A 15,645-nucleotide genomic window follows, 5' to 3' on the forward strand; every position below is an offset into this window, starting at 1 on the left:
TCGATTGGGTTCAGGTCCGGTGACTGTGGAGGCCAGAGCATCTGGCGCAGCACCCCATCACTCTCCTTCTTGTTCAAATAGTCCTTACACAGCCTGGAGGTGTGTTTGGGGTCATTGTCCTGTTGAAAAATAAATGATGGTCCAACTAAACGCAAACCGGATGGAATAGCATGCCGCTGCAAGATGCTGTGGTAGCCATGCTGGTTCAGTATGCCTTCAATTTTGAATAAATCCCCAACAGTGTCAACAGCAAAGCACCCCCACACCATCACACCTCCTCCTCCATGCTTCACAGTGGGAACCAGGCATGTAGAGTCCATCCATTCACCTCTTCTTTGCCGCACAAAGACACGGTGGTTGGAACCAAAGATCTCAAACTTGGACTCATCAGACCAAAGCACAGATTTCCACTGGTCTAATGTCCATTCCTTGTGTTCTTTAGCCCAAACAAGTCTCTTCTGCTTGTTGCCTGTCCTCAGCAGTGGTTTCCTAGCAGCTATTTTACCACGAAGGCCTGATTCACACAGTCTCCTCTTAACAGTTGTTCTAGAGATGTGTCTGCTGCTAGAACTCTGTGTGGCATTGACCTGTTCTCTAACCTGAGCTGCTGTTAACCTACGATTTCTGAGGCTAGTGACTCGGATGAACTTATCGTCCACAGCAGAGGTGACTCTTGGTCTTCCTTTCCTGGGGCGGTCCTTTGTGAGCCAGTTTCTTTGTAACACTTGATGGTTTTTGCGACTGCACTTGGGGACACTTTCAAAGTTTTCCCAAATGTTCAGACTGACTGACCTTCATTTCTTAAAGTAATGATGGCCACTCGTTTTTATTTACTTAGCTGCTTTTTTCTTGCCATAATACAAATTCTGACAGTCTATTCAGTAGGACTATCAGCTGTGTACTGTATCCACCTCCTGCACAACACAACTGATGGTCCCAACCCCATTTATAAGGCTTAAAATCCCACTTATTAAACCCGACAGGGCACACCTGTGAAGTGAAAACCATTTCAGGTGACTACCTCTTGAAGCTCATCAACAGAATGCCAAGAGTGTGCAGAGCAGTAATCAAAGCAAAAGGTGGCTACTTTGAAGAACCTAGAATATAAGACATATTTTCAGTTGTTTCACACTTTTTTGTTCAGTATATAATTCCACATGTGTTAATTCGTAGTTTTGATGCCTTCAGTGTGAAGCTACAATATTCATAGTCATGAAAATAAAGACAACTCTTTGAATGAGATGGTGTGTCCAAACTTTGGGTACATTGCTTTCACCTTAGGCCCTGGGTATCCCGGTTGCCCTGGGGAACCTAGTTCTCCTCTGAATCCCTGCAAATCAAGAAAAACCTTTCGTTAGACTTCCACAGTTTAAGACAATGACATGACTGCGTAGGTCATTGAAGTATCCCTATATGCTGTATATATGTTATCCTGTAGACAAACAAGATGCAGACACTGTTATTGTCAAATTAATAAAATACTACAATCAAAGGATTCATAAGTACACCATGATAGCGTACCAGTTATGTGTTTCTTCTTTTTTACTTTATTTAAATGCTTTAAATAAAGGAAAAACTTTGTACTTTGAAAAAAATGACTTTGGGTTGTATGAAACAAGAAAATAAGTTACATGTGACACAACATTTGATGCATAAGTAATAAGTCTTTCAGGAAAATATTTCTTTATGATTATATATAAATGTCGCTTTTAAAAATTTGCATTGTCTCTCGATATTTGTCTTTGAAATTTGATACTAAAAATAAGAATATTTGCAAGGTATATGTGAAAGTATATGAGCCTTCATAAAAGTTTAACAAAGCTTACCTGTGGTCCCGGGAGGCCAGGAGGTCCGGCAAAACCTGTAGGACCCTGTTTGACAAAGGGGCAAGGTCAACCAAAGGATAAAAGCAGAATAAAAGTTCAGATACAATTTAGAGTGTAGACATGTCAAGAAGAAAATACTTTTCTGTATAACAGAAAGTATAGGTAAGGAACCTTACTCTTGGTCCTGGGTATCCAAGAATGCCCTTTTCCCCAAATTCGCCTCTATAACCAAAAGGTCCCTGGAGTTAAATGATATAAAAAAAAACATTATATTTTCTGAGGCCAAAGATTTCCCACATGGTTCTCACAAATGGTAAGGAAACTGATGTTTGTTGTCCTAAAAAGCTTTTTTTAAGTGCATGTACAAAAGTTTTTTGACAATATTTACAGGCTCTCCAGGTCTTCCAGGGTATCCTTCTATTCCCTTTGCGCCAGGATCACCCTGAGAAGAGAAACAGAAAATGTGGTAGGCTTAAAAAAAAGAAATCAGAAGCTATAAAAATAAATTCTCAGGACATACTGAGAATATCCATAGAAAGTTAATGATTTTACCTTTGTCTCATTTCCCTTACCTTTGGTTCTCCACAAAAGACACAAACACGAATAGCACTACTGGATAATTTATTGTTTCAAAAATGTTACTCTGAGATTCTTTACCTTGACTAACGAAGACTAGCAAACAGTTGCTGTCATTGGTTATCGCTCGAGTATCAGGCAGAGTGGGACAGTCCATGTCTTGATAATATTAAGCTTTGAAAAATGAAAAAAACATTTACCATATCTATTTCATTTGGCTCTGGACCAACTCGCCCCTTTGCCTATCCCTCCCTACTTTCATTTTGACCAATAAACAAACAATGTCATATATATTTACTTAAACCATTAGAATTAGTGAATTTTTGAGTATTGAAATGCATTTTCATAAATACTGGCGATAATGTCTCATAAAATTACTTTAATTGATGTGAATTGCAGACTGTAGGAAATCTGTTTAATTTAGCGGGTACAAAACAACCCTCAGATACAAATCGAATTGTCAAGAAACTGTCAAGTCGTCCTGAAGCAAACAGGACGATGTCACAAAAAGGCAGCTACCAAAGAATCAATATTGCAAACGAAATGGCGAAAGTACATAATGACCAATCATGCATTACTGCTTTAGATGTTGCTATAGCAGGAAAATGTTATTAAAAATAAATCTGTCTTACACTATAGGAATAAGAAATATTCCCCTTAAATACAGAACCATGTCGCTCCTGTCAGAGTGTTGGGCAATGGACTCCAGTTCAATTTCCCTATGTTCGTCCCCCTATGTCATACCTACACATAGGTATTTCACACCTTCTCTTTCCATTTTGTGAATGTAAACAACCATTTCAGTCCTACTGCATATTTGTTTATCTCTATCTCTTGGTAAACACCATAAGTAATTTTAATGAATTGTAAAGACAATCACAAGAATGCTTAAATCTCATCTGTATTTTAATGAGGTTTTATATTAATTGTATTTTAGTTATATATTAATTAGGCATTCCACTCAAATGAAACATGACAAACATAGCTGTTGATCAAATCAAAAATGACCATGAGCATTAGGGTCAAATACTAACATTTCTTTGCAGCTGACTAAGGCTAGGTTATAGAAAATTACTTCATTTGTTGTCAAACTGGGTATGAAATGTCCTCATGGCAAATACCAGTTGATGAGTGGTTGATACAAGTAGTCCTGAACCAGATTTCTTTGGGTATAAAAGGACTAAAACTGCAAAAAAAAAAAAAGAAATAGCGAAGGGGCAAACAACCAACAGTAAAGTGTAATTCATTAAACCTCAGCTGAAAAGTCATTAAATAATTTATATTTTATTGAAGAAGCCTCATTTAATACATTTCTAATCTTTCATTTGAGTATATTTATTCTTTAGCAAAAAAAAAGCATCTTAAGAAGCAGTTTTTTGTCCTTAATTACAAAATTATTTGCACTCCTAGCATTTCCAGTAACATGAGCAAACAAATCATTTTATTGTATTTTATGATTTTTAGAATAAAGAGGGCGTAACTTTTAAATTAGTAACCAATGATTTTATTTTTTACTGGGGTCTAAATATTATGTGACCAGGGACCTCTTTTTCCATTGCTACCTTTCAAAATGGAATAGAAAGGAGAACATAGATTTTCTTTTTATGCTGTTGAAAAATGTAGAGACGCTATAAAAAGGTCACAAACAAAATTTAAAAACAGAGCAGCCATTACAACATGTAGATATAGGACCTGATCTTCAAAGATCCCAAATAGCGCGTGCTAATTTGCGTGTACTGTAAATAAATTGCACGTGCAATAAGTGGTCGTGTTGCGTGCAAATTTCAAAGCTTGCGCGTTCAATAGATATTAGGTGCAAAACAGGTGCAGACCTTAACCCAATTTATATCAGAAACTTGTGTGTGCTACTGGCTGGAACAAGAGGGAAAGCAAACAGATCATCTGCTGTGTTGCTAGAAATATGCAGGGATTGTTACGCTGCATCATTAGAAATGATCCAGTTGCTGATTTTTTCCTTTTGTTTCGTTCGGCCTTTGCTTTTCTGGACTGTTACAGTTAGTTAACTTTTGTTTCCATGACGAGATAATTTCTCTTATCTTACTTGACGTAACTCGCATCAAATTGCCAATTCATGTTAACAATATAACAGATAAAACATGTCTGTTAATTAATTTATTACAGGTTTGCCTCGTTTGATCTTTTAATTATTTTTGGAGACTCAACGGGTTCTTTTTTTTTTCTTTTTTTTTTTGAGAGTATATGTTTGAAGAGGTTAGAGTTTATAATAAACAGCCTGAACGTAATATTAGCAACATCAATATAGTTTGTTGTAGGAGTTGGCAATCTGTATATTATAGTTTTGCTAATTTTAAAACATAACGTCATAACTGTCCAGCAACGAATTTAAATCGAATATTTATGTACATAAAAATGTATTATTTTCCTAAGATTTTGTACTGAATTTGTTTTGTTCGTTTTGCCAATATTTTAACGATCTACAACATGTTTAATTGTTTAAATTGTTTTTTGATGACACAAAATACATTTTTACTGTATAAACAAACCCTCCCCTGGCATATGTTCACATTTAAGCAACATTTAAGCAACTTAATCCAGCTCTGATTGCTCTGCAATGACATAACGTTACAGTCAATAAAGCAATGCGTTTAGTTTAGTGACAAGGTTACTGCCATTGTTACCACATGGAAACACTGCCTTTAAATGATCTTTCACTTTCTAAGAAGCGACTTCAGCATCCAGTTTGCAAATGAAGGATTTAATCTGCCTTAAAATTATTTTATTTCTTTCCTATTAAATATATTATCAACATCAAAGCACAGAGGGTCTTTTGCATGATGTGTGATTACAGGTAACAGGCTGTGCGCGCTTGATCATTAATGTTCGTATTTGCCATGATCTTTGTGCGCGTTCAGCAGATGATCTCACTGACAGCGATGTTACGCTGGAATGATCAAGACGCAAGCAAAAAGTGTCTCAATAAGTTTCTATATCAAGGATTTTGTTCGTGATTGGCTCCAAATCAACTTAGATAATCCATTATCACGTGTTCCGCATATTCATGAAGGCAGACGCGCTAAAAAGTTTGCGCACACGCAATCCGAGTACACGCAAACCTTTTGAAGATCAGGCCCATAAATCTGTTATTAATAAATTTATTTAGATTCATAAATAAGTGAAGCTTTATGTGACCATGGTTGCTCACTCTCAGTTGATCCGCACCGGTTTCTGCTTCCTTCTTGTGTCAGAATGTTGCGGAATGAACTTGTGTTCAGGCAAACTGCCACTTTCAACAAACCTGCAATCCGTTGTCTCCTTTGGAAAAAGCCATAAACCCCTCAGCGCCAGGCAAGCCCACTTCGCCCTGCATGGCGTGATCATGGAAGAGAGATGCTGTTTACGTGCCCTGACTGCCAGAGTTCTGATCATTCGGTGGTGGCGAGTGAAGACAGGAAAGCATCTTTTTTGTATGGTGTGTTTAATGGAGGATGGGCTCCATGGGGAGTCACAGAAAAGGATGGGGGTAGCAGAGGGTAGGCTCTGGGGTGGCGAATAATGGCTGGTCTCTGTAGTAACTTTTAATGATTTTGTTTCTTAATTTCAAACTTTTCATGTGGAGTCTCTGGAGACACTTTATTCCCTGTTTTAGGGTTGTAGTACTGTCTAGTCTGAGATAGTTAAAACTCAATTTGATGCATTCAGATTGAAATTAGGTGAAAATGCCTCTTTAACGTAATCAATCCTAGAGGTACCAAGGCCTTAGATTAGATATATTCTGTGTATAAATAACAATATGCTAAAATTAAAATATTTTAAACAAGCATCTTAAGTGCTTTATATAAAGATTTGATATTTGTTTGCTAGGGGTCCTTGTACAGTATTTTACCTTACTTTTTCCTGAATAATCAGTTTATATATATTTAGGGTAAACAGTAATGACATTTTGTTTGGTTAATACTTCTTAGCTGTAACAATGCTTTCTGGCAGCAAATCTTATATTGTTAGAAAGCCTGTTAATTTTCCCCTTAATGTTGCCACAGATGTAAGGAAAATGCATTTGTGGGCCAAGCAGTAGACTTGAGTATGTGAGTTGTACCCATAAAAACTTTGGTTTGACCAAAACAGTTATTGATCCATACTGCTCAGATTTACCCTTTTTCTTTTAATAAGATGCACCTACTTTGTATTCAAGTTTCAAAACATTTTAAGACAATTATTTTATGACTCCACAATTCCACTTTGTAAAAATGTGTGCCAACCACAAATGGAAAGAATACTTCCTGTTTACACCTCTCCCCAAACCTCCTTCTCCTTCTGCTTCTCCCATCCTCGCCTCCATGGCTGTAAAGTTTGCTGCAATCACTGCTCCGCCTTTTTTACCCTGGACAGCCTGCTGACACATCTTAAGTTTCACCTCCTTTATGCTAAGACCCCACCATATCTGTGTGTTTTACTGTGTGTGTCTGTGTGCTGCAACCTCAGCCCTTCCCTTGCTGTGTTACCTTATCTCCTTTGTAGATAGTGACAACTTTTTCGGCGCTTAGCGACCCGTCACCGGGAGAACCACTGGGTCCGGGAAGACCCACATCACCCTGGAGTCCGAAATACATACAACATACGGTTAGCCAATCAGCTGGAATGAGGGCTTTGTGAAGGGGAGGAGAAATTTAGTGGAAGAAGAAAATGAGAAAAAAAGGAGTTGAGGTGAGAAAAGGGAAAGAAAATAGGAGAAATGAAGACAGCAGAGTCTTTACTATTGTTGCTGTTGGTCAGCAATATGTAAAGTAACATATTTGAATGCTTTCCACATTACTTAGAGGGTTATTTAATTTTATGATTCATTTTACAGAAGAGGTTTGCAGACAAAAAAGAACATATTGTTTGTTTTGGAACCAAAACATGTTTTTTCAAGTTTCCCTTTTGAATTTCTTTTTAATACTATTATGGATCATGGCTCCTTAACTGCATCCTAATTTTTGTTTTTAGCTTTGACCATAATTGAATTTATTCTATGACAGGACAGCTTTACACGTCATCTAAGAACTAATTCACACCTTCTAGTCAGCTGTACTGTACACTTGACTGCGAAGCTTGTGTCACACAAATGCCATAATCTGGATCCGACCCCTAAGGTCTGCTAGGGGCCTCTGCAGCGCCCACATTTTTTTGACCTCAATGACTGTCCACGCCAGGAAGGACAATAATACTACCAGTCAGAGGGTGGCACCAAACACACCAGATATACAATACAAAGGGATGAGAAGAGGAAGAAAAAACAATGAAGCTTGTTTTAAAGAAATACAGTGAGGACATGGATATCAAAACTGCAATCTGGAAAGAATTCACTTTATTCTCTTTATTTTTGGTTCTTTTCTTCTTCTCCCCTTCAGAGTAAACAGTGTATAGACCACCCCATTATTGTCCTCTAAGGGGCTGGAGTGAAAACTGTATATTTCAAGTGGAAAACAGATTTTCTCCAAACAGCCAGGGTACATGAACACAGGTACATCAAGGCCTTTAGTCTATCATAAAATGAAAATTCAAGAAACATTTGGCTTATTTTACCTGTCTTGTTGTTTGTTTGACATTCCTAAGATAATCATTTATAATGACTTTTTAGACTCCAATGTGCCTTTTTTCAGTTAAATGCAAAATGCAAACAGTCTGAGTTTTGTTTTTAAATTTCTAACATCCTAACTTTTTTGCATAATGGCTACATTTATACGAGACAAAAAAAATCTACATAAGCAAATAAATAAATCACTTACCAGTAAAAGTCATTCACAAGTTCAGTAAAAATCTTAAATTCTTATAGCTTTAAATTAAATTTAGAATCAACATTAAAAATGTGATTAAATTACATATAGTCCTTTTTTTTTTTTTTTTAGGTCAAAGCAATTTACAGGGGAATAAGCACCATTAAGTACACCAGATGCAGTCGGAGGCAAACGTTCTTGCCAACTAGTTCATGATACTTGAATGCCGTCAACCCATTTTTCCCCTCAAAATCTGCAGGTTTTCCAAAATTCTTCAATGTCGAACATGATTAAGTTCCGAAAATCTTGATCAAGATTGTCTCAGAAACATGTAGTTGCAAAAAGAAAACACTCTTACCACTGAGTTAGTCTAAATGTGTACAGTTTAGGTCAGTGGGCAAGCACAATGGGCATGAACAGCATAAGATAAATCGCTGATTTAGTTAAGCTACTCTGTTTTGAGGATGAAATAAAAAAAGTCAGATGCACAAGTTTTAATTAATAGTGAATTTTCTCTACTCTGAATATTGTCAAAATTATACATTTAGGCTCAAATATATTTGTACACGCCCACTAATATTTGGATAAAGGTCCCAAGAAACCATCAAGGTTCAAGGCTATCATTAGTTGAAACTTGCTGGAACCCCTCTGTCACTGTCCACAATGAAGCAAGATTAACTTTAACGTGAACTGAGATGGTGGTTGGCACCTGCTCCAAAATGAGCACCTTTTAAGCTCGTCAGAAATTTGAAGCTAAAAGTCTTGTGGAGGAAAGTGTTAAAGTTAGACAAGACAAATATTGAGCTACTTGGCAACAACGACAGAAAGTATGTTTGTAGCAGTCATGGTAAGGCTTTTAAACCTAAAAACGATGTAACAACTGGCAAATATAGTAGTGGCAGCATTATGCTTGAGGGTCTGTTTGGCTATAAGCGGTACTGGTACATTGCGTGACAGGGATTATTAAGAGGGAGGACAATCTCCAAGTTGTTCAGCGTCCCATCAAATCAACAGCTGGATGGTTGAAACAGGACATTGATCCCCAACACACAACAGAAATAGTTTTAGTATGGATAAAGCTGGCTCACATTAAGCTACTGGAATGGGCCTAATCACTGTGAGGATTATGAGGGATTGCTGCAAAGTCAACGCCAGTGACTGTCCACTGTCTCTACATGCTCATTCATCCAAGAGGAGTGAATGCTGCAAGTCTCTGACTCAATGCAATCTGCTGGGTTTCCTTAGATAGAAAAACATTTTATCCAATTTGAATAAATAACTGAATCTGACTGTGCTGTTCAATGGTTAGGATTTATTGGAATGTATGTACCTGACTTTTGTGAAGTGCCTTGAGACAACACGTGTTGTGAATTGGCGCTATATAAATAAACTGAATTAAATTGAATGACAAAGTTTAACATTTATAAACTATGTTTAAAGTATTAATGTTTAAATAACAGAGGATCAATTTGCTAATTGTTTTTAGCAAAATTAAAGTAATTATTTTAATTTGTAATGGAGAAAAAAAAGAAATGGGATAGAAAAGAAATGAAGAGAGAAAAGATGAGAGCAAAGATTAAGTGAAAGAGGTGTTTAGAGGTGTTTTTTTCTTTATCTTTAATCATGCAGCTTAAGAAACTTTTCAACACAAAAACACAATTTTTCCTTTGTCAGACAGCACATCTAGCTGTCCTCACTCTCTCTTCATGCCCTTGACTTTATTCAGTGTGTGAGGATTTGCTTGAACATACCATACATGCATTGTGTGAGGAAGATACATGTTAGTAAATGTATGTGGACGACATGGATGGATGAGTAAGTGGGTTTGGAGGGATGGATGAATGGGGAGTGGAGAGGATTCACCACCAAATGCACATGCGTGATCAGGAGGAGTAAATGATTTGATGCAGGAGCGAGGAGCAGTGATTCCAACAGCCAGTTACAGCCCACAGATTATCCTCTGGAGTGACAGCTCGGAAATTTCATCTTGAGCATTCCTTGTATGATGTGCAATTTCACAAAAACTGGATGTTCTGGGTGAGTTCCTTAAAAAATTTAGATAAATAAAATCTCGGAGCTGCCATTCCACGGTAAAGAAAATAAGTGTGAAGCCACCAAAACAACGAGCAACTCTCCAAACGGGAAGAATGGGAAAAATAACAATCTGAATTTTCTTTGTTTTTCCCCTTCATTAAATTTGTTTCCTTCTTCAACTTTCATGGAAGTTGTTTTTGTCTCGGTGGCAACCCAGGTGATTTAAAAGGTGAAAAACCCCCAGACTGAATAAAGCAGAGGTTGATTTGATTTCTTTTTATATCATTAACGATACACACAAACAGTCCGTTCAGTAGGTCAGAGGATGCAGGGCTGCGTAAGACGTGGTGTTAGAAGGGGAAAGAGGTGGATGGAGGAAGTTATGCAGGTTATGAAGCCACCACCGAACATTTTCAGCATGCACAGTGTTCAATGAAGGCATTATCATGAATTCAATCAATTAGACATGCGTACAAACAAGTATCCACACACACACACACACACACACACACACACACACACACACACACACACACACACACACACACACACACACACACACACACACACACACACATATATATATATATCCAAAAATGTGCTACAATCTGAATTCTTAGGCACTGATCTAATCTGAGAAATGTGGAGAGCACAATGTAACACCAAAAGACAAACATAGAATAATTAACTTGTATTCCTGAACTTTTGCCCTGCAACACATTTAAAAAAAAAACTGGGGAGGTATAACTTTTACCAATCTGTAGTGTTGCTTTACCTTTAAACAACAGTAAAATTATGTTCTGGCATTGAGATTAGTAACTGAAGAGCTTTGGTTTGCTTTTTTTCTGGCTTTTTTTCTCTTCATTATGGGAAAGTGTGTTGTGTACTGGCAGGTCCGCCGACAGAGGAAGACAAACAACTCTGTTGTCCCGGGCCTAGAGCAGGGATGGGGGGCGCAGTCAAAACGGAGCAGAGTAAAGCTGGTCTCGCATCATCCTTGTTTTTAGCCAGCTTATTTGGAATGTGTTGCAAGCCGGAAAGGCAGGAACGGATGTTATGTAAATTAACAAACCAATAAAGAAAACCAGCAAATTAGATTTTACTTGTGTTCAGGTATTCTAACAGGCTAAATTTTCTCCATCGTCTCAAGCTTGTAAATTTACATTTTTGGTAGTTTTTAGATACTCCAACGTAAAATCTGAAATCTGAAAGGGTTCTCAGTTTTTTTGAGACTAGGTAGTACAAGCCACTTGGGTTTTAACCACAGAGCTCAATGAAATATTAATTTCTTTTTTTGTGTGCTTGAAAGACCAAGTTTTCCATGTTATCAGCTCAAATTGTAGAACTGCTAATGGTCACTGAATTTACTAGTAAGTAATTCTGTCTGGGCAGAATCGATGCCTTCTTATGATACAACCGGACATTTCCAGATAAGTGTAACTTAGCATGGGTTTCTGCTTAAGAAAACATCTCGTTTTATTTTTTAACATTTTGTACCTTCAGTTAATGTCATACCTTGTCTCCTTTCCCTCCTCGATAAATGTCACCACGGCTGCCCTATAAACAAAACGGGTAAACAATGGGCTTTTGGACAACAATGTGAGAGCCAGAGCCATATAGCTTTTTTATTAGAAAAAGAACATCCTAGTATAACTGTAATCCGTCCTGCCTTAAAACAAATGTCCCTTCACACTGTGCTATTCAATGACTTACCATCGGCCCTTGGGGCCCAGGAGGACCGGGGAGTCCCTACAAGAGACAAAACAATCTGACTCAGTTTCACAGATAAAACAGGATTTTATACATAGACCAACACAAAGGAGTTCAAAAATGTGAAGCTGGTGGAACATGGTACATGTTTTTTTAACGTCTGAATTTGATTTAAATTTGAATTTAGTGCAGTTCAGTCTTTTGGGGTATCTCGCTGCCTTTTTGTACATCTAGAAACTGAAATATTTGCCCATTCTTCTTTGCTAAGTAGCTCAAGCTCAGGCAGATTGTTTGGGGAGTGCATGTGGACATCAGTTTTCTAATATTGCCAATAATTCTCATTCTAACACATGAATATGCTTTAAACTAAACTATTCCGCCCTGCGATGGACTGGCGACCTGTCCAGGGTGTACCTCGGCTCTTGCCCATATACTGCTGGAGATAGGCACCAGCTCCTCTAGCAGGTTTTCTTTCAGGATTAATTTGCATTTAGCTCCATTCATCTTCACAATCAACTCTGACCAGCTGCTCTGTTCCTGCTGAAGAAAAGCATCCCCACAGCATGATGTTAAAAATTAGCTTGTTTGGACTGTGGCAAACTGTAAATGGGGCTTCTTGTGGCTTTTATCTTGCAACCCTTTCATTAAAGACAGATTTGTGGGGTGCATAATAGTTTTTCTGTCATTAGATTGTCCAACCTGAGCTGTGAGATTCAGTTCCTTTGTCCTGAAATGTGGGACAAGACGTTTTAAACGTTTTGTTTGTACTGCTCTTAATGTTATGCACACACTGAAATGATACTGCCACTTTCAATAGACTACATATAAAGCCTTGATTTGATTTGTAGAGTCGTGAGCATTTTGAGCACTGCTGTATTTTATGGATCTGTTTTGTTTTTTGGTTTGTTTTATCCCCCAGTGTGTGTGTGTGTGTGTGTGTGTGTGTAAGTGAACCACATCAAAACAAATCCACCTATGGGTATAAACGGGGCAGCTGGGCCCAGGATAGAGGACGAGGCCCAGGCTGTAGTGTGAAAGCTCAAAAGTTTAAAAGGTTTTTAAACTCTAAACCTAAACTCCTTTAAAACTCAGTTCACATATTCATGACTTTCATTTATTTCTTTGCATGTAGAACTGCTAATTAAACATTACCTTTGTCTTTGACATATTATAAATCTTTGAGCTGTTTTGTAACCATCAATCAGCTATCAGTCACTGAAGCTACACTAAAACCTAATTAATCTGTGATTGCTGTGCCAGTCAAAGACCGACAGGTTTACATACAGGGAATCCGTCAGGTCCTCTTGAACCTTGGAAACCAGATGGACCATCAGGACCTCTATAACCCTGTAGAGAAATAAAAAAAAAAACACACTCATGTCATTTTCCCTTAATTTGCAACTGAGTTAGCTTAAAATCTGTTGCCATCATCTCAGATTTTAAATTTAATTATAACACGTTAAATTGTTTAGCTGTCTTGTTATGTATGAAGGAAATTCAGAAACAGAGTTGTGTAGTGAAAAAGAAAAGCAAGTCTTACAGGTGGACCCATGGGTCCTGGAACACCTGGTAAGCCCTAAATAAGAAAATAAAACAAAAATGACAATGATGTAAACAGATTAAAGGAGCAGCACACAGAAAGTGAGTAATAAAATAGCATAAAAGAGACCTTGTCATTATTTCAGAGAAAAATAAACTGTTTTCTTATGTGTAAGACTCTCTACAACACCACCTACTGGCCAACTGCAGACACAACAGGTTGACTTGTGTGCATCCATTCTCCATTAAAGTTTAACAGTATAATAATGGATCAAGTCACATTTAAAAAATATCTATCTATCTATCTATCTATCTATCTATCTATCTATCTATCTATCTATCTATCTATCTATCTATCTATCTATCTATCTATCTATCTATCTATCTATCTATCTATCTATCTATCTATCTATCTATCTATCTATCTATCTATCTATCTATCTATCTATCTATCTATCTATCTATCTATCTATCTATCTATCTATCTATCTATCTATCTATCTATCTATCTATCTATCTATCTATCTATCTATCTATCTATCTATCTATCTATCCATCCATCCATCCATCCATCCATCCATCCATCCATCCATCCATCCATCCATCCATCCATCCATCCATCCATCCATCCATCCATCCATCCATCCATCCATCCATCCATCCATCCATCCATCCATCTATCTATCTATCTATCTATCTATCTATCTATCTATCTATCTATCTATCTATCTATCTATCTATCTATCTATCTATCTATCTATCTATCTATCTATCTATCTATCTATCTATCTATCTATCTATCTATCTATCTATCTATCTATCTATCTATCTATCTATCTATCTATCGAGAGAGAGATCTACATATATATATAAACTCTGTTTCTGCTAAATTCTAGGAAATCTGTCAACATGATCAGCATTACCTTATTTTTCAGTTTAAAAAAAAATGTTGCAAGAAGAAAATCAAAAACAACAGTGTTGAGTGTATAAAACAAAATTTTAAATTTCCCTTGGCAGGTTTTCTTTCTTCATCAAGTAAAATAAATAAGCCAGTGAGAGGCAATTGTCTTTTAAAGACTTATTAATCTAGAGGAAGACAGACTTTGATGATGAAAAAGTCACAATGCTTAAAACCTTTTCACAGAAAAAAGAGAAATCTCTAAAACAATTTGAAGGATGTAAAGAAAATATGAATTCAGGAACGAAAAGCAAAACTTTTATCACTTAAGGGCTTTAAAGAAAAGCAGATAGGTGAAAGGAACTGCTACCGAATAAAATGTTTAATTATTAGCTTTTGAACTTGCAACTCAGCAGTTCAGTGCGACCACAGAAAAGAATCAGGATGTGTAACCTGGAGACCTTACCGGAATGCCACTGTCTGAGATGTATACGGGCTCTCCTTTCGGACCCTTTGGCCCAGTTGGCCCCTGTTGAAGGTAAGAACATCGGCAGAAGCCACCTGTTATCAAGCTATCATAACTATGGGATCCAAGGAATAAAAAACTGTTGTGAAAACCCCAGCTCACTTGAAATCCAGGGAATCCGGGAGCCCCCGTGCCATAGCCGGGCACACCGGGATCCCCCCTAGTCCCGTTACAGCCATCCTTTCCTGGTAATCCTCGGCTACCCTGCTGACCAGGGTGACCCTACAGGAGGAGAGGAGAGTTTATGTGTACAGGAACTGGAACGAATCATTCATAAATACACAATTCAATTAACCTTTCATCCCAGTGTCATAAACCAGATTTTCTTTTTGCTATTTTCATATCTGAACAGATCCAATCTTCAGTTACTGAGATTCATAAATTAATTGCTCGCAGAGTCCTATTCTTTACATGCTAAGTCTTTGCTGATCTATTTTGTAAGTGTTCTCAACACAAAGTGCACAAGCATTGTCTAAAAGTAAAAAGCAACAACAGAAATTGGCAATTTATCATCCTTTGTTTTGTTGTTGACAGATAATATAAATAAATAAAAAATCATTTGGTCTTTGCTTTGATCTTAATATTTTTTTTAATGCCCTTGATAAGGAACAACTCATGGAATTTAAAACAGGTTTTTCCTAATTCAGTTCAGGGTTAAGATAGGTTAAGCTAGTATCGATCCCAGGGACATAGTTACCACAGCTTGTCAGTTTTGCAAAAGGTTATAGGGCTAATTCCAGACAAACTGGAGTCCATTGATCCAAATTAGGAACGTTTATAATTGTGAAACTTTTAAAAGAT

The 15,645-nt window shown here is 37.2% G+C and overlaps 1 protein-coding gene across 4 annotated transcripts in view; it reads right to left on the bottom strand.

The window, feature by feature from the left end:
- The window catches only part of col4a6 (collagen, type IV, alpha 6), a 176,228-nt gene that overhangs the window by 41,116 nt on the left and 119,467 nt on the right, over positions 1-15,645 (bottom strand). For all 4 annotated transcript variants that reach the window (XM_047385493.1, XM_047385492.1, XM_047385491.1 and 1 more), the window contains exons 7-17: positions 14,947-15,066; positions 14,785-14,847; positions 13,422-13,457; positions 13,166-13,228; positions 11,885-11,920; positions 11,687-11,728; positions 6,884-6,973; positions 2,215-2,268; positions 2,003-2,065; positions 1,827-1,871; positions 1,277-1,330 (exon numbers count right to left, since the gene is read on the bottom strand). In XM_047385493.1, the coding sequence (XP_047241449.1) occupies positions 1,277-1,330; positions 1,827-1,871; positions 2,003-2,065; positions 2,215-2,268; positions 6,884-6,973; positions 11,687-11,728; positions 11,885-11,920; positions 13,166-13,228; positions 13,422-13,457; positions 14,785-14,847; positions 14,947-15,066 (666 nt within the window). The remainder of the gene's footprint in view (positions 1-1,276; positions 1,331-1,826; positions 1,872-2,002; positions 2,066-2,214; positions 2,269-6,883; positions 6,974-11,686; positions 11,729-11,884; positions 11,921-13,165; positions 13,229-13,421; positions 13,458-14,784; positions 14,848-14,946; positions 15,067-15,645) is intronic.

The sequence above is a fragment of the Girardinichthys multiradiatus genome, chromosome 14, assembly GCF_021462225.1.
Source record: "Girardinichthys multiradiatus isolate DD_20200921_A chromosome 14, DD_fGirMul_XY1, whole genome shotgun sequence".
Lineage (NCBI taxonomy): Eukaryota > Metazoa > Chordata > Actinopteri > Cyprinodontiformes > Goodeidae > Girardinichthys > Girardinichthys multiradiatus.